This window comes from Nanorana parkeri, unplaced genomic scaffold (assembly GCF_000935625.1).
Source record: "Nanorana parkeri isolate BGI_ZX_2015 unplaced genomic scaffold, ASM93562v1 scaffold298, whole genome shotgun sequence".
Classification (NCBI taxonomy): Eukaryota; Metazoa; Chordata; class Amphibia; order Anura; family Dicroglossidae; genus Nanorana; species Nanorana parkeri.
In genome coordinates this window covers 155,835-180,484 of record NW_017306566.1, presented here as the reverse complement: position 1 = coordinate 180,484, position 24,650 = coordinate 155,835, and the positions used below count along the sequence as shown (strand labels likewise).

The window sequence follows — 24,650 nt, the reverse complement described above, 5'->3', positions numbered from 1 at the left end:
CTCCTGGATTGGACAGGCTGGCTCCTGGATTGGACACGCTGGCTCCTGGATTGGACACGCTGGCTCCTTGATTGGGCACGCTGGCTCCTGGATTGGACACGCTGGCTCCTGGATTGGACAGGCTGGCTCCTGGATTGGACAGGCTGGCTCCTGGATTGGACAGGCTGATCCCACCCTCCGATCTCTGAACCCCGGAAGCGCTGTATATGACATCACTTCCGGTTTCAGACTGTCATTTCTCCGGCTGTTGTTGCTGGAAACGCTTCTTTGGGTTCCATGGGTGACATTAGGGGTATAATAGACCCCTGATGTCTCCATAAAGAGAACCTGTTACATCCTCTTTGCTATCACATAGGGGGCTTGCGTTTGGATAAAGTAAGGGAAGGTTATAACCGCTGTCAGCTTCTTTTCTTTTTTAACCATCTATGTCCCCTTGGGGAGATTTTCTTTCGCTTCCTGTCTGATAGCCACAAAAGGAAGTGAGAGGAAATCCCTACAAAGAGAGGGCAAACCCTGGATGTCAGCAAGGTCACCAGAACTAGAGTTCGAGCTGTGGACAGCCATGTCGGCACCTTCCAGCCCAACAGAAGTTGATTGTTAAGCCAACTTTTGTTGAAGGAGCCAGGTAAAAAATTGTTGGCCAAATAACGACTGCAGCCAATCAGATGCAGTCACGGCTTTAGGATTTCAAGGCAGCTTTGAAAGGGAAGTAGTCTTCTGATCTATGGGTGTCCAGGAAACTGGGGGTGGATAGCGTTTAGTGGGTAGGTAACGCCTCCTGTGGTAGCTGGCAGTGCAAATTTACATAGAGTGTGCATTGGCTGCATGCAGTGCTTCCTGTTGCCTGGGATGAGACGTGTAGGATACAGTATCTCAAAGTAACCAATCAGAACTCATGTTGCACTAACTACAGTAAAGTGATATCTGATTGGATGCTACGGACTCTTGATATACTTTATATTTATATATTGTGAAGGTTAAAGTAGCAAAGGTGGCATGCAAAGTATAGCAATCCACGGATTCTACTTTCCTGTAAGAAGTTAAAGTAGAACTGAATCCCAAACTTTTTAATTTTAATTTTGGTAAAGTAATGGAGGGCCCTTGCCCTTTTTGTTGTCTGTGTCTCATTCGGGAGATGTTTCTTCACCTCCAGTCTGCTAGTCACAACAGGAAGTGAGAGAAAATCCCTCCAAAGTGAGGGAAATCCCCGATGGTCACCAGAACTAGTGTCTCCATTGGAAGATTTCCCATCTATTCCTGTTCTGGTGACCACCCAAAATTTGGGATGTTCATTCACTTTTGTTGATAACAGTCCGCAGGATGAAGAGAGAAGATACATCAAACTTGGTGCAGACAAAATCTGGAGCAGCTGTGCATGGCAACCAATCAGCTTTTCTCTTTAGTATGTTCAGTTAAGATTTGAAAATGAAAGAGAGAAGCTGATTGGCTGCTGCGCACAACTGCTCCAGATTTTGTCTGCTCCAGTATTGATAAATTCCCCTCATTGTCTTTTAGGGGTAGGCAAACTCCAGGTGTGATGTAACTACAAGTCCCATGATGCAAGGCTTTTTTTTTCTCTGTGTCTCATTCGGTAGATGTATCTTCACTTCTTGTCTAATAGTCACAACAGGAAGTGAGAGAGAATCCCTCCAAAGTGAGGGAAATCCCTGGTTGGTCACCAAAACTAGTGTCCCCATTGGAAGATTTCCCATCTATTCCTGTTCTGGTGACCACCCAAAATTTAGGAGGTTCTTTCACTTTAACAGTCACCAGGACAAAGAGAGACAACAAATCTCCCTCTCAATGGTCTTTAAGGCTGGGTTCACACCTATGCGGATTGAATATGCACGTTTGTCGCGCGGTTCGCGGCGCGCGTTTTTACCGCGAGTTGCGGCAAAAAAACGCGTGACAAACGCGCGTTTCCGAGGGCTAGTTGGCTGTTTCCCAATGGAAACGCCCGACCAAAACGCCCCAAAGAAGTGTACATGTACTTCTTTGGGCGTAGGGCGGTTTCCCGCGCGTTCGTACTCGCGGAAAAACGCCCAGATGGGAACCATGCACATTGAAAATAATGGCATTTCCCTGTTTGAGCGTTTTTCCGCGAGTACGAAATCGCGGAAAAACGCCCAGGTGGGAGCCGGGCCTTAGGGGTAGGCAAACTCCAGCTGTGATGTAACTACAAGTCCCATGAGGCAGTGCAAGACTCTGACAGCCACAGGCATGAATCCCAGAGGCAGATACATGATGTGATTTGTAGTTTCACCACATCTGGAGGGTTGCAGTTTGCCTACCCCTTGCCTATGGGTTATTACTCTTTGCAGACCGTCTTTGCTCTTGCTCAATGGGCCAGGAAGCGTCCATATTATGTGCTCAGATTGCTGGATTTCACTTGCTTTGCAAGTAAACGAATTGTCCTTCTGCATCTGAAAAAACAACATTATATTCTTCTCTTGTCACATCAGTAAATTGTAGTCACAGAAACATTTATCTGAAGGATGAAGCTTGTGCGGCTCATGCGGCTTTCATATGTTCCATTTTTCATGCCTAGTCGGACCAGGTCGAGTCATGTCAGCGGTTTGCTCGCAGGCCCCGTCCTCCTTATCTTCACCTCACAAGCGCTTCTCTCTCCTGCCATTTATAAGGCCTCAGAATCTAAATTCTTCATCTGTAAAACATGGTTTATATAGTAGAGGAAATGGCATTACCGGGTATGTAAGCAGATGGTTCAGGAGATACTGGGATTGAAGACAGCTGAAAATAAAATGATATTCACAATGGGAGATGTTATTGCACCTACTTCTGACTTAAAGTGTTCTTACACTTTTGCAGCCACATTTGAGAAAACCCCACTATACATGTGTTCCTGTTCATGCAGCATACATATGTATAAATATATCTATCTATATAGGTCTCTTTGGTGAAGGCCTTTGTGCCGATTCCAGGCCACTCTGAGCAGTTTGAAAAGGAAAACTATAATGTCAGACTGAGGGACAGACTCGGCTTCCTTTCATTAACATACAATGAGGGGAATATATGAAAATTGGAGCAGACAGAATCTGGAGCAGTTGTTCATAGCAAACAATTAGCTTCTATCTTCCACTTTCAAAGCTTAAAGAGGAACTTTACCCTTCTCTTCAAAATAACAATAAAGGTACCTTTTTAGAAATGTTTAGTAATGACAATCTACAAACAGATACTTCTAGATAATTGCCGGCTATTTATTCTTTGCATACCTTATCTCTCTTTTCTTCCCAAGTCTTCTGGCAGTGGCCATGTTTACTAAGGGCAGATTGTTTTATCTCCCTTTACTTCCTGGAAATCTGGCACATGTGACTAGTACATGTGACCATGCACATCATCTCAGGGGAGGAAAATGCCTTTCCCTGAGATCTCATGAGATTACAGATGAGATTTCCGAGCAATACTCTGCTGATGTAACCTTCCCAGGATGCAATGCTTGGGCACATACATCATTTGTGCCAAGGTGGACCAGGAAGTAGACAAAAAAAGAAATTGTAAGTAAAATAAAAATATGTTTGTTTAGCAAATGCAGGGCTTGACACATTTTCTTTGAATCCAGGAGCCAGCTAAAAAAGTTAGGAGCCGGCTTTTTTTTAGAAGGTGTTTAGCGTGGGGACGGGGAACTTTAATTTTCTTGTTTTGGGTATTTTTCATTTTATTTTATTTAACTTTATTGTTTTCAACTTTTTTTTTCACTCATTGGAGATGACATGTTCTCTTTAAGGTTACATTAGGGGTCTATTCGATCCCTAGTGTCACCTTTCCACTTCACTAGCTTTAGCTGGGGAATGACAGCTGCTTGCAGAGGCAGCTAAAAAGAAAACACAGCAGGCAATGGCTATTTCAAATTGCAATAGCAGGCTGGTTATTGCACTCGCCCACTGCCTGCTGTCAGTCAGAAAGTTCTCCTTCAGGTCCTCCTCTGCTGATTGACAGCTGGCAGTGGGCGGGTGCAATAGCCAGCCTGCTATTGGCTACTGCAATTTAAACTAGCCAATAGCAGGCTGGCTATTGCTGTCTTTGAGACCTATCGCTGCTGGCAGCAAGGGCGCCGCGGGGGCAGCTGGGGAAGGGGGGGCGGCACAGGGGATTGCAGGCTCACAGACTGTCAGCGTTCTCTCCTCACGGACTGTAATCGGCTACAGCGATCTGTGTCCCCTCTGACACAGGCCACTGTGGCCAATTACAGCCTGTGAGGAGAGAACGCTGACAGTCTGTTAGTCTGCAGCAGGGAGGAGAACGGCAGAGCTATTGGGAGAAGAAACGGAGGTGCAGTGATTTCAAATCAACATGCAGAGTTGTATGCTGATGTGATTTTTAGTCAAAGGAGGTAACGATCCACTGTAACTGAGAAGAGAAGCTGATTGGTTACTGTGGGCAACTCTATCTGCTCCCGTTTTGATAAATTCCCCCAAATGCTTCTAAGGGTGGGATTGCACCATACATGTAGGGGCCGCACTGGTTTGGTTCACATCACTGCAATGCACAGGCATTGCGGTGGTGTGAACGAAGCCAACACAGCCCCAACGCATATGGTGTGAACCCACACTTAAAAGCAGGGTTGGTTTTAATTTTTTTTAATTATTATTATTTGTTACTTTTTTATCACTTTTTTATTTTTTCATTTTCATTATTATTTTTTCTTCTTATTTTTTTACTTTTTTTAAATGTATATTTATTTTATGATTTTTTACTTTTTATCAATTTTTATTTTTTTTAAATGTAATTAAGTTTTTTTCCCCCACTTAACTTTATTGCTATCACGCAGCAGATAACAAGCCGCTGTGTGATAGCATTTGGAGGTGACAGGTCCTCTTTAGAGATGTTCAGATACCAGTTCATACTTGGCATTTTCACAAGTTCTACCAGGATTGCAGCTCCGCCACTGTCCTGAAATCATTAGTCGGTATTGTTTTAGAAAAACTTTCACATGACAATAAACAAAAAGGTATCAGTAATTGTATCCATGAGTACTTGGACAAGTATCGGTACTTGTACTTGGTCTGGAAAAATAGTATTGGTGCATCCCTATCCAGGACTCTCAGCCAAAGGGGAGGGTCCAGAATATAAACAATGTTATAAGGAAGCACCTGGCTTTAAATGTCCTTCCAGGTTTTCCTAAATGTAGCTGGGATCTGGAGCTCTGGAGATCTCTTAGAGCTCTGGGTGGGGTGAGATCTCTAGTCCTGGGGCCAGGTGTTATCAATGACCAGTATAGCTGGATCAGGTGGCTGAAAGCAGCGTGTGACCACTGGGACACACTGCTGAGAGAGCAGAGTGAGGGCTCATGAGGAAAGCTACTGAGCCATATAAAGGACTGTCTTATGTTGCTGCTGCTGCAAGCTATTTTGTGTTTGCCCTTTAATAAACTGCATTTTACTTGATTTACCTGGACTACAGTGGAGTGTACTTGTTACAAGTGGCCACTTGACTTACCTGGACTGCAGCGGAGTGTCCTTGTTACAAGTGGCCAGTGTTACCAGTGTTCCTGTATCAGTGTTCACACGGAGCAGAGCGGAGAACGGACGTTATCCGCTCTGCTCCCCGCACTCCATCCTGAACTGCTTTGCCATGGAATGGACAAAGAATGGTCTCGGGGGCTTTGCAAGATCTGTGGTGGGCTCTATGGCAGAGCCCACCACAGATCCTGCACAGCCCCCCTAAGATCCTGCGGATTAAGTGGGGGGGGGGCGCTCTAGTTTCGTCTTGCCTAGGGCGGCCCCAAACCAGAGTACACCACTGTGTACAGATTGTATATCTGTGGATCTGTGGCACACTGGCATCTTTGTGATTACCTCCAATGTTATTTAATCGCAAAATATGTGCATAGTGTACTTTACCAAAAAATTGCCGCGAGGCGCTACAGTGTTCGGGTTTGGCTTGAAGAAAAGGTGGCAACCCTAAATGTACAGGGAGTGAACAGAGAATGGACAGGGAATGGACAGGGAGTGAACAGAGAATGGACAGGGAATGGACAGGGAGTGAACAGGGAATAGACAGGGAATGTACAGCAAGTGAACAGGGAATGAACAACGAATGTACAGGGAGTGAACAGGGAATAGACAGAAGTGAACAGGGAAAGAACAGGGAATGGACATTGAGTGAACAGGGAATGGACAGGGAATGGAAAGAGAATGGACATTGAGTGAACAGGAAATGAACACTTACATCACGGCCAATACACTGCGTGTACTTTGGTATGACATCAAGCACACATCCTGTACCTTTTCACAGAATGAAAGCTATGTGCGTCAATGGATGAAAGGCAATATGATCATTCAAGGACGGCGAGAATTTAATTATTTGATCTGGAGGAGATGTTGTTGTTGTTGTTGTCTCGATAAGCTTTAGATGACAATCTCGAGGAGATACTTGCAATTCCTGACATTGTGTTATTTTACTACTACAATGCGGACAAAATAATGGAAACCTGAGACAAGGAGTTAATTTTGACTAAATTACAGTTGTAGACATTGCTTGGGAATTGAGTTGTATTTGGATGGTTACCAAATAACAATATAGGTAGCCATACACCCGAAAATATTCTTCTTTCAGCCCCGCAGACTGAACAAGAAAATGACTTGATTGCATCATACACATTAAACAGCATGGATGGATGGATTCCCCTGTTGGATATTGTGTTGAGGGTGATGAGGAGTGTTGACCTTCCACCATACATAACATTCTGCATAAAATAATCATTTTGGTTTAATCAGATCCGAGAGCCTTTTTCCATATATGTTCTGCATTTCCTAAATGCCTTTGGCACATCCTAAATGATATTCGATTTGATTGGGTTTTTTAACCCTTTCAGAACGACCCGGCTCAACAATATTCAATGGAAAAAATCATAGGAGTCGGATGTAAAGTTGCTGACTGAACAGTGACTGCAACCTATCAAATTCAATCCCTGTTCAGTTACTCAGACAACTGCTGGTGCTGGCTGTCTGGATACAATAGCTGGCAGGGGAGATTCCTCTATCTGTTTAGTGTGGATGGGGAATCAAGTGATTTTTCTCGTTCAGAAATCTAAGTGTGTATTGCTAGCATTATATCATGGACACTTTCTTTAATCTGCCTTGTGGATGTGTGCATCTGATAGAGTTGCCATTGGCCTCATGGTTGCTTCTCTGACTAATGCCCTTCTTAAGCTGGCCATACATGTTCAGAATCATCATTTGTTAAAGTAGAACTATGAGGTGAGTGATTTCCACTCATCCTCATAGTTGGAGCTGATCAGCTGATCTGTGACAAAGACGTTGTCACAGGTCGGCTCTATCGACCGGGAAGTGAGCAGAAACATGCACCGATCCGCTTACTTCCTCTTCGTCTCCCTGCAGTGAGCAGTGACTGTCAGTCACCGCTCCCCTCTCCGATCCTCCAGCGCTGAGTGGAGGAACAAACGGGAAGGGGGCGGACACAGCTGGCTCTGCCTCTAGATAGGCAGAGCCAGCTGTCACTCACGCAGCTAGGTGGATCTTTCAGTATATACTGAGCTTTGGGTCACGGGAGGATGCTAGTATATGTCCTCCCGTGACCCTAAAGAGAACTATGGGGAAAAACACTCACCCCATAGTTCTCTTTTAAGCTGGCAGGGCCACCCACTGTTAGAAGTTTGTCTGGTTTCTGTAAATATGAGTGTGTGGCCCTGCCAGCTTGACAAAGTTTGATTACTCAATCGGCTGTTGTTGAATGTGCCGCGGTGAAGATTGTCACCCGAACAATGACTGCAGCCAATCAACACTGCACTTGTAGCCCATTTATTCTTCCTTCGGGGGCGGGGGAAGAGTCGGCAGGAACCACAGTATTGCACCTGTGATCTACTGATGGCAGTTGCAATGCTTTATTGGCTCTAAAGCAAAAAAATAATAAATGTATGCAATTATTTATTTATTTATTTATTGGTATTTATTTAGCGTGGGAAATTTACACAGCACTTTACATAATGTACATTCACACCAGTCCCTGCCCTCAGGGAGCTTAGAATCTAAGGTCCCTATCTCACAATGATACACACAGGGCCAATTTAGACAGGAGCCAATTAACCTTCCAGCATGTCTTTGGAGTGTGGGAGGAAATCAGAGTACCCGAAGGAAACCCACACACGCAGAGAGGACATGCAGACACCTTGCAGATTTTTTTTCTTTTATGCAAATGTATGCATTTGTTATTTTTTTTTTCTCACAAAAGGTGGAATTTACTTTTAGTACAATCTGAGTTTTTTAACATTTTTCAATATACAACAAAACGGCAAAAAGACAATATTGCCAAAAGGAATTTACTTTTAAAAAACCACAAGGACATGTATAACATTTCAAATATCAATTTTCGTACCCGAATCCTGATAAGTGTCTCTCCAGCAAATATCGGTCAGGACGTTTGTTGTTTGTAATCTAAATTGTGAACGGGAATATCTCGGTCATCTGTTATTCTGACACCTGATGATAAGATGACACACTTACCTTGCAGAACAAGAGCGACCCACAGAACTGGTAACGCAGCTTATACAGGTCATGATAGCTTGTATTGAACATTCACCTTCTCTGGAGCTGTCCCTGCCAATAGATGGACTCAGTTAGTTTTCAGACATAAAAGCAATTTTCTGGGATTTTTTCATTTCCGAAAAACTCGTTCACATGGATCTGACACTTGCATTATTACACAGTACTGCATGGGGTCGGCAAACTCCAGCCCTCCAGCTGCTGTGTAACTACAAATCCCATGAGGCATTGCAAGAGTCTCACAGCCACAGGCATGACTCCCAGAGACAGATGCATGCTGGGATTTCCAGTTTCACCACAGCTGGAGGGCTGGAGTTTGCCCACCCCTGCAATACTATAAATAACTGCAGTATAAAAAGGAATTTATTGTGTTTTTATATGCTATTTTTTATATGCCTCAATGCATAGTTTGCAATCAGAAATATGCACTGATGCTGCCATATTTGTTCATTACATACAGTACATCTTTGCAGTGCTCCACAATGGCTGTGGTTAGACATGTGCATGGTTTTCGTTTTGATTTTTTTTGTTTTGTTCTCTGAAATTTGGATCGGTTCGATATTCGTTATTTGGAATTCTAATCTATTTGGATGGAGTTGTTAAACTGTCACAGGTCGGCTCTGTTGATCGGGAAGTGAGCGAACACATACCGCCGATTCGCTCACTTCCTGATCATCTCCCAGCAGAGAGCGGTGATTATCAGTCACCGCTCCCCGCAAGGATTCCCCCCCTGCCCACTCCGATCCTCCAGCGCTGAATAGAGGAACGAAAGGGGGGAAGGGGGCGAGCACAGCTGGCTCTGCCTCTAGATAGGCAGAGCCTACTGTTATTCAGCCAGCTGGGTGGATCTCAACAATATTGTCGGGATCTGTCCGGGCTGCGGTGCTCTCAGCATATAGCGGGCAATAGCGCACTATATACTGAGCTTTGGGTCCCCGGAGGAGGTTAGTATATGACCTTCCGTGACCCTAAAGAGAACTATGGGATAAAAAGGTTACCCTATAGTTTTCTTTTAACGGAGTTTAGTGTCACTTTCATGTCATCTGCTTTTTCAAAACGTAGCTTGACAGCAAACGTGGAAATCCACTTTAAGACAAATCTTTACTGGTTGTAATCTTTTTTATTTTTCTTCCAACATCATTCCTTCAATTAATGTCAGTCATGGGATTTAGAAGGCACAGGTAGAAAGTTGCAGCTATTATTCTCGTACTGTGGCAAATAATAATAATAATACTACTGTATTCCGTCTTTGTTAGGTGCTTCGATTTGCTTCAATTTCGGTCATACAAATAGAGCAACAGTGAGGTCCTCAAAAGAAAAAATTAAAGGCAAATATTACTAAGACTTTCTCTTCCTGTTTTGTATTTATATAAAAAGATAAATAAATAAAATAATACAGTTTGAAATATTGTTAACAAATTGTCTGGAGTCTATATTTATATTTCATTACAATTGTCTGTACACCAGAAAAAAACTTTGAGGCTGCCATAATAATTGGAGACTAGTTGGAGCCTTGGGAGGCAAAAGGCAGTCAGCTTCATTTGAATAATGGAATCCTCTGGTTTATACGGCTCCTAAGACATGCTGAAAAGCAGTGTGCACAATTTTATTTCCTCCGCCATGCTTCACAGTTTGGATGTTGATATTCAGGGGTTTTCTCCAGATATAATTCTGTGTGCAACTCACAGAAGTTCTACCAGCATTTTTTTTTTGGTTTAGCATCCAGGTAGTCTACAGCAAACATGAGACAAGCAAAAGTTTTTCTCTGTTATTTTCTCTGTTGAAACCTTCAATGAACCAATTTCCTTTTGTTCTGGTTTTTCTCTTATTTTGAACACCAGTATTATTGAAGCCCATCTCCAGGCAAAGAAAACAACTGACCTTTGCTAGCCCCACTGTAAGGGTTAAGTGCTTGTATATGTCTAGGGGACACTATTAAAGCAAAACTCCGGGCAGAATTTTTCTTAACCCTTTCACTGGGGCTACCTCCACCCTACAAGGGTTAACTGCTAATTTTTTACTAGGTGGTAAAAAAAAAGTTATACTCACCTGATCATCAGAGCCGGCTAGTTCTGAGACTGGTCTCTGGAGCTTTTCTCCCCTTTCTCTGCAGCAGCCTAAGGTCCCGTAAATCATCACATTATATACACAGTGTATAGACATGAGGACGCTGAGGAACATTGCAGTGCTGCAGCATAGGATGAGACAAACGCCAGTGACCAGTTAAGTTGAGTATAACTTTTTTTTTTTTAGCACCTAAAGAAAAAGGAGCACTTCACCCTTGCTGTGTGTGGGGGGGACGGGGACGGGACATTACAACATTTGGAGTGGAGAGGAACAAGAAGTGAGCGCTAAACCTCCACTGGAGCTGGGATCGGGTAAGTAAAACTACTTTGAGTCCCCTAGAAAAAACAAACAATCACTTAAAGTGGACCATTACCCATATCTCTGATAGTATGAGCAGCATATACTCCCATCCAGACGATGTATTTTTCAGGGAAGACCTTGCATATTGCATCAGGACAATGTTAAACTGCATACTGCACCTAAGACAACAGCATGTTTTCATAGTAGAAGACTGTGTGCTTAACTGGCTTGCCTGAAGTCCAGACCTTTCACCAATTGAAAATATTTGGCACATCATGAAATTAAAAAAACATCAAAGAAGACCCAGGACTGTTTAGCAGTTAGAATCTTATATCAGGTAAGAATGGAAGAGCCCTCTCAAATGGAAGAGGATCTCCCAAAACTCCAGCAACTGGTCTCCTTGGTTCCCAGACATTTACAGAGTGTTGTTAAAAGAAGAGGGGATGCTACACTGTGGTAAACATTGCCCTGTCCCAACTTTTTTGAGATGTGTTGCTGCCATCAATTTCAAAATTATCTTATTTTTTAATAACATTTTCTAATAAAATCTGGGTTCATGAGATTTGCAAATCGTTGCATTCTGTTTTTATTAAGATTTTACACAGCGTCCCAACGTTTTTGGAATTGGAGTTGTACGTCAAGATACTATGTACAAAAGCACTATATATTCCTTTTTTGGGAATGGTACCCTTAGCTCCTGGTTGCTGTTGCTCATTAATCTGTTGTATCTGTCTCATGTAATGGTACACAATTGTAAGAATGGTATAGAACTGATGGATCTTTAATACATTTCCTCTGGGCAGTGTAGAACCCAGAGACTAGTAGTGGCAATCATTTTTATAGATGTATGGTGGTCATGCGTGGCCAAACATGGATTCTCCAGCGGTGATGATGGACATTTGTTGAAAAATCTCCCTGAATGTGGTGCCGAGCTTGTGTGAGATTTTAGCCTTATGGGCGGACGGCAAGAGGTTAAGGACGCATCCACTCGCTTATGACTTCTTTTAAGGGCATTCTTGCCCACTTTTATTTAATGAAAGTCTTCAAAACAATGTGATTACCCTTGCAGGGGTCCATTATCATCTCTTGCACAGGAACATATGCACATCCAAAATAGCACTTTCGAAGTCCACAAATTTTAGGTTTGTCTGATTACCAAACGTTTTCACCACACAGGTGACCCACTCTTCAGTCCGCTAGCCACAGACTGGTCCCATTGTGGAGCCCTCCTGACTCCTGCAGACACCTCCTCTGTCCCCCAGGTGGAGCCCTGAACATGAGCCAGCATTCTTCTCATCAGGGCTGTGCCCAGGTGCACAATCTTTCGGTGCTGGTCACCACTAAAGCCTGGACCCAGGAGTGGAGATTTCATCCCTCCCAATGCTCTTTGAAATCTCCCAGTTGCAGGAACCCAAGCCAAATCCGGAAGACCTGGGCAGAACTGCAAAGCCAGCTCTTTCCCAGTAAACGTTTGCACTTTCTGGAACTGCTCAGCCCCCCTGGCTGAGAGACCTGGATGACTGTATTGCCAAAAGACACCATGGCATTGCCACGCACTGCCACACTTGTTATCGGGAATGTGTCACAATTACCCATTGGCCTCATTCTGAGATTACAATGTAGCCGGTCCTAGTGGAGCTGTGACAAGTATGAAGACAAGCAGATGTCTTACCACTCATCATTCTCAGTAAATCATCTGCCCACAGATATTTTTATTTTTATAACATTGCATTAGTTTTGTATTGTGTGGAAACAGCAATTTATAAGGCATAATTCCTTTTAACTCTGAATTGAATAATAAAAAGACTTCAGCGAGACTGATTAATGAAATCTGGATCAGGAGGGGAGCTCATTCCCATACTTTCATTTTCCGAGAAAACAAAACAAAAACTCTGATGGGGGAATTTCTCTGGTTGTGTTCCAGGTTTCATAACTCAGCCCAGTTTGGCATTGTTTCCTAAGAAGAGGTGACCTTGCTGAGAAAATTGCATACAGATTTCAAAAACCACAATATGTTCACTGTTTCTGTCTTGGCAAACTAAATTTAAGTTGTAGTTTATTGGAGTTGAGACATGCTTGTGTCTTTTTTTCTACTTAAAGGTTTACTCCAGGCAGACATAACACATTAATGAATGCAGCTATGTATCTAGAAAGCAGAAATATCAAATATATTTTTAGACACAAACAATGCAAGTACCTGAGGCTGTGTTGATATAAGCCTTCTGTATAGTTGCACTCAAACTGAAAGAGGGAGAGGCAGCACTTGGAGACAATTAGACTCTGCGCAGTGCACATGTTCTTACTGTGAGTATGCTGACAGGTGGAGAGAGCAGATTGAGCAGAGGGATATCTTCATCAGTGTGCTGCTTCTCTTTTAATATCCAATCAGCAATGTGGGGGTGTGTCTGGTTCCTACTGAGTGCTGTATCTGCAGTGGAGGTAAAGGATCTGTCTGTCCTGTCAGACAGAGGTGGCTCCTAGAATAAACTGCACACAATTAGTTATTATTTGGTTGGTAAATTGGTCCAAATAATGCATTTAGCTGCTTCTATTTGCCTGGATTTCAGCTTTAAAGATTTACCTTTGTTTTGAAATGCTGAAGTGTGTCAGAAAACCTCAAATACTAGGCTGCTCTATACAGCTGTAGACATGTACATGATTGTGGATATACAGGACGTTTGGTGCTGCTCCTCCCAGTTCTCAAATGCCTGATTATAGAATGTCAATGGCCCTTCAGTGTCTGATACAGGCCAGACTTTGCAGACATCCAGACTTCAACTCCCAGCACCCCTTTCCCCATTCCATCCAAAACTGAGTGAGGTAAAGAAAAGATGTGAAGTGAGAATGTGTTGCAGGCAGCACTGAGTTTTGGAAGCACTGAGGATGGGAGCTAAGAGCACAGAGTGTTTAGATCTGCAAATAGATCAATTGACATACTAGGAAATATAGATTTGTATTGCAATGGACAAGAAGGTAGAATTACATCTGCACCATGTATGTATTAAATGTAACTCTCTATGTATATAATTTATTTAACCGTGTCCTCTTTTACTTACTGAATGTTGACTTTCGTTGATTGCAGACGGATTGGCCATGACTACAGCACGATACCGGCCTACATGGGACCTGGCCTTGGACCCCTTGGTTTCCTGCAAACTTTGCCTTGGAGAGTATCCTGTAGAGCAGATGACCACCATATCACAATGCCAATGTATTTTCTGCACACTGGTATGTATGTCTACATTGCCTGTTATCTTTACATTATTAGTCAGAGAGTCATGCATCTTCTTTAAAAAAAGAATGTATTTTCGCAGTTTTACAATTTGTTTAGAAGGAAGAATACTTTAAAATTCCAGCCTTACCATTAATCATAACTGCTGTTTCTACTGCAATTCAGCCTTCTTTTTGAAGGAATGTAGATCTGGGTAACTTCAGGACATCCTGCCCCTATCGCACGACCTGGTTTTTATAGAAACTCCCTCTGTATTGTAGAGGTGCCTTCCTTCTGATGGCCATGTTTCCATGATGGTGGCATGGTCATAAGTTGACCTTACATGTAGTAGTCTGCATGCTAAAGCAGCCCAATCTATAAATCCCTCTTACTTTGAATGACACTTGCATTGCTTAACGGGAGTTCTGTTCTCCCCTATCATCACCCAATCACCTTCTATTAGTCCTGATCACACACTCTCCCAAACTATATCTCCCTTCCAAAGAGCCCTTGCACTGCCATATTGCAGGGCGCACCTATGTCATCTGAATAGGATGCTCTGCTGAGTCCTCCCCTGATCGCAGCAATTTCCACAACAGCCCATGATGATGTCACAGGATCTTAAAGATGCTTATATCACAGGAATACAGCAAGGTTGATGCATTTTTTAATGCATTCGCGGGGGACCCAGAGGAAGGTTGGGTGATTATTGTGTGCCTGGAGTTGGTCTCAGGTGGTTAGCCAGCCCAACTATATACTAAATTAGACAGGTTTAAATGTTCAGAACAAACAGCCTTAAGGCCATTAACGGCCCACTCAGAGCAATGCATTGCAGTAACACAAGGTAAACGGGTGTGTACATGGTGACCGGTGCCCCAATGCACTATGCAGTATTGGCCAATGCAAGCACATGGGACTGCATAGGCACTGCAATGCAAGCACATGGCACTGCATTGCACACTTTATACTGCAAAATAAACCATGTGCATTTTCTGGTCTGTTGCAGTGTGCTGGAAGCCCATTCATAGTAAATGGGCTGCCTTAATGGAAAGCATGCTAACACCTGACACAACACACCACAATGGGCAGTGATAGTGTGAGGCAGTCTAAGGTGTTTTAAGACTGATGTAAGCTTCAGTAAGCTATATCAACTAGATTTAGCTTTAGGGATTAATACATAGATACATGGAGAACTATGGCCCAACCTTATATTTGCCAGTAATTCTCTTTAGGGTTACAGGAGGACATATATTATTGACCTCCTGTGATCCAAAACAAAGCATATAGCGGGCTATTGCCTTCTATATGCTGACAGGCAGAGCCTTGCTGCAACCAGGACGGATCCTGACAATATTGTCAGGATCCACCCCGCTGTCTGATTGAAAGCTGGCTCTGCCTCTCTCGAGCCAGAGCCAGCTGTGCCCACCCTCTCCCCAGTCTATTCCTCCACTCAGGGCTGGAGGAATAGAAAGAGGGGAAGGGGAATACCTGCGGGGAGGTGACTGGCAGTCACTGCTCTCTGCAGGGAGAAGATCGGGAACTCACTAATCAGCAGTATGTGATCGCTCAGTCCCCGATCAATAGAGCTGACCTGTGACAGCTTCAGTGTCACACATCGGCTCTAATTATGGGGATGAATGTATTTCACTCTCCCCATAATTCTCCTTTAAGGTAGCTGCAAATTGAAAATATCATTATGTCTTTTAAATTAAATGATGTCCTGGTTTATTTATTACAGATATTTATATAGCACCATCAATTTACACAGCTCTTTACACAGTGCACATTCACATCACTCCCTGCCCTCAAGGAGCTTACAATCTAAGATCCCTATCGCACACACATTCAGGGCCAATTTAGAAAGGAGCAAATTAACCTTCCAGCATGTCTTTGGAGGATGGGAGGAAACCTGAGTATCCGGAGAAAACCCACACAAGCACAGGGAGAACATGCAAACACTTTGCAGATAGTGTCTTGACCGGAATTTGAACCAGGGACCCCACGTACTGCAAGTGCTAACCAGTACACCACTATTATGTATTTCTTTAGTGACTTTCCTTTTAAAGCATTTTATGGTTATGTAATATCTAAATTGCCTTGGCTTCCTGAAATAAGCTAACTTGCTATTCTCTGCTTCCAATGATGATAACGATACAATGGTTAAAAGAAGCAATGGTCTTATTTATTTATACACAAATCTAATCAAACATAATAAAAGATACAAACAGATATAATAAGACAATCAAGAGAATACTTTACACAGCAAGTCCGTCCTCTGGTTCCTATATCCTGGCTGGGCTCAAAGAGAGAGCAATATTGCCGCGCACGGACTTTTATACCCATTCATACACATACATCGACACCCCCTTTACCCAGAATTCCGCATGTCCCTTAAATGTCTCTCGGCCAATCGGCATGGTCCTTCATATTTATCCACATGCACTGTAGTCCTCCAGCAGGGGGCACCATCGTACTGCAGATCAGTCCTTGGCCTAGGTCAACACCTTGTCCTTTGATCTTTAGACAATGGCCAGTCACCTTCATATGCAAAATCCGGATATCTTGACATGTCTTCCCAATGTGCCTACACCCTTATCAACACCACAGGGTGCAAAGCTTGATGTCTCGTCCCGATGAATGAATGTCACCTTTCTCATCTCCCCCGCCATGCCCCAGGCATGAACAACACACAGTTGGTCTCTTTGATGAGCAATGCAATCAAGATTTGAAGATATCTGTTTGGCAGCTTTCGTGCATGAAAATGTTGTACACTCCAACAGGTTAATAACTTTTTTATACCATTAAGCAATGACATATAAGTGGGGTACCAGAGAGTCCTAACAAAGGATGAGTTCCTGTATTTACATTGGGGGGGAATTTATTGAAACTGGAGCAGACAAAATCTTCAGCAGATTTGCACTGTAACCAATCAGCATCTCTGTCTCATTTTCAAATCTTGCCTGAGCAAACTGAAGAGAGGAGCTGATTGGTTGCAGTGCAAATCTGCTCCAGATTTTGTCGGCTCCAGTTTTGATAAATTCCCCCCAATGTATTTTTGCCCATTGACTGTAAAGTATATGCGATCTACCTCTAAGTTTTATATTCACTTCAGCTCCAGGCTACATTTCTTACCTTGCACATTAGATTTCTGCATTGCCGAAGTGATAAGCATATAGTTATATTATAACTGCAACAGGCAATATGCTGAGGTTGTCGAGGTCATCTCTGACACACCATCACGTATGATGTTGCTTAGCAATGAGATGATTATATAGACACAGTGATCTCTAATAAGAATCATGAATATTGTCATAACTAGAAAAAAACCCACAAGGTAAACAGAAATATCTGAATGTACTGTCTTCACTGTAAACATCTTCAGTCATTGTCTGTCTTGGGATATACATGTATTTAAACTGTACGTCGACGAAAAAAATTAACTATATATGCAACATGTGTGCATCGTTCCTTCTAGTATATTTTACCCTTCCATGTTTTAAACGACTCCAAAGCCTAGGTGCTCATAGGTTTCTTTGTTTCAGTTGTCCCGTGGGTGGAAGCTGAAAAAGACTTCTCTACATTGCTTCTATCCCAAAGCTGCAATGAGCATGAAAGAATGAGTCAATAGAGTTGATTTACTTATGTCAAACAGGCTGTTCACTTTGCAAGGGAATTTTCCCTTAGCATAGTGAATGTGGTGAAATTTTTTTGCAAAAAATACCTAAGCATGTGCAAGGAAAGTTAAAAAAAACAACATCTGTATTTTTGCATGCACATGATTTGATGATGGAAGTCAACAGAGCTTCACCTCATTCACTAAGCTAAGTGATATTCCCTTGAGAAGTAACAACCTATTTGCCTTGAGTAAATTATCCTAATTTTGTACCATGAGTGCACATGGAGGTCACCAGTTATGGCTTTGCCCAGAGCTCAAACAAAGCCCTCTATAGAGCAGGGGTAGTGAATTAAAATACAAGGTGGTTCAGTGAATAAAACTTTCATGGGGCCACGGTCCAAATCGCAGTCTTGGCAGAGTGGTCCGTGTCCACGCCACAGTCCACCATTTAGCCTGCATTCACACCAGCAGCTGCACTACAATGCACAGCTGTGGGGGTTGGTAGCCCAACTGCAAGGGTTAAGAAAATGTTTTCTGGGAGTTCTTCTTTATAAATGACATCAAAGACACCTTTAGGAAATGTTTAGTGATGGCAATCTACAAACAGGTAATTCCTCCCTTCACTTCTTGGAACTCTGGGTCTGCCTTCTGGAACATGTGACAGTACACATTATCTCAGGGGGAAAAATGCCTTTCCCCCCAAGATCTCATGTTTACTGCTGAGATTTCCCAGGACGGCACTAGTGATGTAGCTTTCACATAATGCATCTGTGAGGTCAGGTCTACATCACCAGTGCCTCACTCAACCAGGAAGTGGAAAAACAGTAATTGTAAGTAAAAGAAAAAAGTTTGTTTTAAAGGAGGATTAGGGGGAGAGTAAAATATACGCATCCCCATAATTAGAGCCAACGTGTGACACTGAAGCTGTCACACTTTGGCTCTATTTATTGGGAACTGAGCGATCAGTTCCCGTTCTTCTCCCTGCAAAGAGTGGTGACTGTCAATCATCGCTCGCTGCAGAGCTATCCCCCTCTAGAGATGCAGAGCCAGCTGTCAATCAGGTGGCGGGGTGGAGCCTGACAACCTTGTTGGGATCCGTCCTGGCTGCAGCGCGACTCTGCCCTATCAGCATATAGCAGGCAATAGCCCACTGTATGCTGAGATTCGAGTCACAGAAGGACATTAGTATATGTCCTCCTGTGACCCCCAAATAGAACTACTGGCCAAAAAAGGTTGGGTCATAGTTCTCTTTCAACTAATGAATGTAAGATGATTTCATGCATGCAGAGCTGCAGGCTGATTTGATTTTTAATGAACGGGGGTAAAGGTCTGTTTTGGCAGCTGATTGCCTGGCCTGACCACTGTCACATAAAGGGCAGGAGCATGCAAAGCAGAATGCTACTACCAACCAATAAGAATGTTTGGAATTTCCACAGGACCTTTGCAGCACTGAGGATTGCGGTGGCCGACATAAGTGGGGAAATGTTTTCTTTTTTGAATACAGAAGCACTTTAAACTTCTAACAGCTTTATATTGCGTTGCTGTGCCTTACTTCACATTGTGCGAATAGCACATTGCTAAACTATCTCTTTGGTTTGAGAGAAATAAAAAGAAAAGTTCAGTAAACTGTTAATAGATACAGCAGGAATTGCATTGTACTCCATGAACCAGATTGTCTTGGCAGAATATATTCCTTAGGGCCACGTGCAGAACAGCTTTTGCCCTTCTTTGTTCTTCTCTTGAACTTGTTAAATGTTCGAATGTCATATGAAGTCACGTTCTTATAGAAGAGAAATCTGATGTGTGAACGAACTGAATGTAGTTTTATTTTCCTGTTACAAAAATGTGCATGTGTTGTATTGATGGAGATGCGCCATAGACAGCGCCCCACCACACACTTGCTGCCTCAGGCATTGAAAAGGCTGGACACACCCCTGGTTACATTTATGCTTATTCCCTCTACAATTGTTACATTGTACTTCTTGTTACAGATGTACAGTAAACTCCCAATTATCGGGCATTCAATAATATGTCATAAACAATTTTTTTTTACCTGTGGCTTGCCGGTTGTTTGGTGCACACAAAAAATGACATTAGCAAATAAATGTATTTAGGTGGTTATTCACTAAGGAGCCAAAGGATTTAGCCGACCTTTCGGCTGTGGAAAGCACTTCTTTACGCTATTCTCAAAAGCACGTACAGCAGCCCAAGGCAGTCGAAGTAAACAACTGAACGAAGCCCAGTCGAACAAACATGCTCCGACTCGGCAAAGTCGAACAAACAGCCGGAGCAGTGAGAATGGCCTGCCAAAGCGGACCGCATCCTTGAAAGTTGATAAAAGATAGAATAAAAAGAAAACCCATCATGTACTCTCCTCCACAATTCATACCCTTTAGGTCTGGTAGCAACGTAAGGGGGACCCCCTATGCTAAAAAAAACCAAAACAACAGGCTCTTCTTAAAATCCGTTACCAGACCCTTAATCTGAGCAGCAGCTTTGCGGAGCAGGAAAGGGGAGGGGAACGAACATGGTTAATTCGCACAGAACAAAGGTACATACACTTTTGCTGGACGAATAGCTATTTGAATTTAATATCTATTAGCCCCCCTAGTCTTGTCTTTCCTGTATTTTCAAACTGCAGTGGATTGGAACCTGTAGGTATTAATTGCCTCCTTTGCTGGGAACAGTTTATCACACATTTATTTTAGCAAAAGAGTTGCTTTAAGTAGAAATGTTCCCACTAGCACTGCTGCATTTATTATTTTTTAGAAGAAAGCCGTACTCTAGGGAGATTAAAAAGAAAAAAAAATCAATACATTTATTTATTTATTTATTTACAAGTGTTTTAACTTACAAATAACACAGGTACATGAATCTGTCTGGTTTTTAGCCTTATGTAATTCCCTGCACAGCAGCAAATGGGAGAGGGAGGGCCATATATAGGAGCCTGCATGCTGTGCTGACAGGGAATATGCTGAAAGGAGCAGAGATCAGAGTCAATGACTTGTTAGTGTGCTGCTGCTCCTGCAGTGTACTAGGTAGTAGGTGACACCACTGTATGTCTTATCTATGACACAGAAAGTAGTGTCACCCCTCTGCTTGTGTTGTTTGTCAAAGAGATGTGGCTCCACTATGTGGAGGAGCAATGTAGCCACCCTTGAATAGCAGCATTGTCACCCTGTGGGTAGGGTGGTATTAGATGCACTAGCAGATTTAACAGACTTGACTAACAAATGAATTCCTCTTCCCCATGTGAATTTGGTAAAATAGAATTACCCCCACCAATCTGCCCCCTTGCTGCCCTTACCATTGAAAAAACACTGCTTCCTCTCTGTAGCCCCCATACACAGTGTTGCAGTGTTGTACTATTTATTTAAAATGGCGAACACTCATTAGTCAGCGTGGTCACCCGAAACGCTTCTCATTGGTCAGCGTGGTCTGGTGACCGTGAGGACCAATGAATGCTCTCCATTTGCAGGGGGTAATTTGAAATCCCTACCCCAGCGCTGCAGTGTTGTGTATGGTGTACTGACTGTACACCGGGAGCTGAAGAGGGGAAGCAGCATTTTTTCAAAAGTAAAAGCAGCGGGAGAGGGGGCAGATTGGTGTGGGGGGGGCTCTGCTGGAGGGGGTAATCCCATTTTTCCAAATTTGCCTGGGAAAGTGGAATTACCTCTTCAAATCTGGACTCCAGCTAACACTTTTTAAGCAGTTACATCAACAGTTGTTTTCCTTTTGGGATAAAGGTTTTACACCAATGAATAGAGGCTGACCATTGTAATCACCCCTGTCAGTGTTAAATGGTTTGTCCCAACCCTCTATCTGCCACTTTTGCTGGACGGCTTGGCCTATTAAAGGAATTTGAAAAATATCAGACTTACTGTCCGGACCACCGTATTTAAGGATTGGTAAGCTGCAATATATTACATTTTGGCTTTAGATACGCTTTAACTCTGCAGCATTTATCATACATTGATTGAACATCTTTGAGTGGACTAACCCTTTAACCACAAGTAACGGTTGTCCATGTGCTCATATGCTTATAGTCACCCATATCCTCACATATTATACCTTTGTTTATGCGCAAACAAGCCATCTGCATCCAGCATAGCTACAATAGGCTATTCTCTGCTTTTAAAAAATTCTCATTACATAAAAGGATTTCAGGGAAACAAAATCTGGCAGCATTACTTAATAAATGTGCATCTTCTGCCAGATGTCATCTCACTTATTGTGGCAATTATATCCTGAAATAATATTTCCCTGTAAAGGAGCCAGTTGTGTTTTTCATGCAGGAAATCCCTGACGCTCTATACTCCGGAGAGCTAGACAGCTGCAAGTGTATAATAGCGATACCAGCCGCTTATGTTTCATGGAGAAGTTCTTGTCTGCTGGAAGAATGACACTTTACAGAGTTCAGTTGGAAGTCAGAGTCAAGCAAATCTTTGATCTAGGTCTAGAATTTTTGTCTTTGATATAGATTAGCAACCTGTGGAATGGAACCTCAGTGGGGGCCCACAATCAATGTTTTATTGTTTTTAGCTATAACTGTAATCATTACCATTTTATTCAGCTCATAAAATAATGGCATATTGTTGCCCATACACACAGGTGCCAAAAGGGAATGTGGAATTGTGTATGCTTAAAATGACACTAAACTCAGGAATTAAATCGTAAAAATACATTCAAGCACCTTAACTATTAACAAAAATGTATCTTATGTGTGTATCACTTGGCTGTAGATCCTCAAATCATCTCTGAATTGGTGCTGACACTGCCCTTGCTTCTGGAGGATGCTACTTGTTTCCCATGGTCCCTGTTAAGAAAAGCATGTCCCCCCCCCCCCCCCCCAATGCTGCTTTAAGGACTTACGTTATGTGATGCCTCTTGATCAGAACAGCTTCTTCCTTCCACTCGTTCCACTTCCCTCCAGCGCTGGTGCCGGTCTCTGATCCAGCGCAGGCTCCTCAGGTCCCACGGTGTTGTCCGACGTGCGCACTCCCGGCTGCCTGGCTGCGTCCATCCAGGTTCAGCATTGCTCTCTTCCTCTCCCCTCGATCTGGCCTGCGCATGCGCTTGCCCACACTTCTTCCTTCTTCAAAGCATTCAGGAACTGCCTGGAGAGAGCAGCGCTGACACAGGTAAGTTTGTTGGTGTTGTCCAACTTTTTTTTTTATGTTGGGGCATATATCTACTGCTTACTAGACTTTAATTCTACTTTAAGGTAATTGAATGCATCTTTAAGATTTAACTCCTGAGTTTACCATCACTTTAATGTCATCCACTTTTCACAACTTGGCATGGGCACAGATGAATGGTGTCTAGAACATGGGGAAGACGTTGACTTGGTGGCTCCAGTTCGTATTGACCTCGCCTCCAAGTTGGCTTTTGTAGTCATGTGATGGAGCTCTGGGAGTACTGCTCACTCACCACCTATCTCATTTAACAAATGGCTGGGCACCTATAAGGGTTAGTTTACACCAGAAACTGCATCACAACTGCCTGCGTCTGCGCAGTTGCATTGCGATCATTTTCAATGCATTTTGACGTGTTTGTGATGCATTTTGATGCGTTTTCTTTTATTCTGCATACTCTTTAGTACATGGGTGGTATACAACTATATAGCTGGGCTGTATATAGACACAAACATTTCTAATTTCCCTCTGACTCACAACATGCAGCTTTCAAAGTCACAGGAGGTGGTGGTTGTTATGGTTCATTTTGTGAAGACACCATCTAAAATAATATACTATAAACAATATAGAACAAATTAACAATGGAGGAGGTTAATAGTAGGGTTGTTACTCATTAACGAATCCAGTTCAGACATATAACTATTACATACAAATTACACAATGTTAATCTTCTAGTCATACACCTGACAACTACTTCCTGAAAACAGTCATTGTGAAAATGAAATAATCTTCAGCTTTGTCTACAGTGTTCATTCTCTGGTTTAAGTGGAATAGGGGAATGAACGGTAGCAGTTAGAATTTTACAGTAAAACAACATTCTGCTGGAATCCAAATGTAAACCATATGTGCGGTGGCCACATCACTGTTTTTGTTACTAAGAAAAGCCAGGCTGAAGGCCTGATGTGGATTTCAGGAGAGAATGTAGAGTATGTAAATGAGCCACCGTACTAATCTTCAGGAACGTGCCACTTGCCTGGGCCAAAATAAGCTGCAGAAGACTTGGCTGAGTTGACTCTACTTGTACCTAAAAATATGGACATTATTTGAATTTTTTGAGTTACTTCTTCACCGTAAAGTAATATCGCCTAAACATAGGTTGAAATATTCTTCCTGGAAGCAGTTCAAAGTATTGTGTTGCTACTTAGTAATAAAAATAGTAGCATATCTTACAATACAAGTAGGAATTTTGCATTAGCCATTGAAGAGTCTCTTTAAGATTTTACTAAAGCACCAGATTATTTGTTTTCTCTCTCCTTCACATGCCCTTGTTGACCTCTGAATAAATAAAATAAAGCTAATTCTTCTCTATCTCTCATTAACAGTGTTTAAAACAGTATGTGGAACTTCTGATCAAAGAAGGTTTAGAAACTGCAATTAGTTGCCCTGATGCCAATTGCCCGAAGAGAGGCCATTTACAAGAGAATGAGGCAAGTATAAAGGCAAACGAGAATGGGTTTGGGGCAGTTATTTTTTAAATAATTTTCCCTTTTTTACAGATTTGAATCTGATGTTGCATATATGTTTTAGTATTTTGTAAAGGGTGCACTCGTGGCACTGGTGTTGCACATCTTAAAGCAGAAGTACAGAAAAAATTACTATTAAGCATTGCGGTGGGGCTATCCCCACCCTGCAAGGTTTAACTGATCATTTTGGTCTAGGGAGGAAAATAATAAAGTAATAGCTGATCCTCAGAGCCAGCCAGCTGTGACAGCACTTCCTCCAGCCGGTCTCCTCTTCTG

The 24,650-nt window shown here is 42.7% G+C and overlaps 1 protein-coding gene across 1 annotated transcript in view; it reads left to right on the top strand.

The window, feature by feature from the left end:
• The window catches only part of RNF144A (ring finger protein 144A), a 50,363-nt gene that overhangs the window by 9,353 nt on the left and 16,360 nt on the right, over nt 1-24,650 (top strand). The window contains exons 2-3 of the mRNA XM_018557719.1: nt 13,972-14,117; nt 24,234-24,338. Coding sequence (XP_018413221.1) covers nt 13,983-14,117; nt 24,234-24,338 — 240 coding nt within the window. The 5' untranslated portion in view covers nt 13,972-13,982. The remainder of the gene's footprint in view (nt 1-13,971; nt 14,118-24,233; nt 24,339-24,650) is intronic.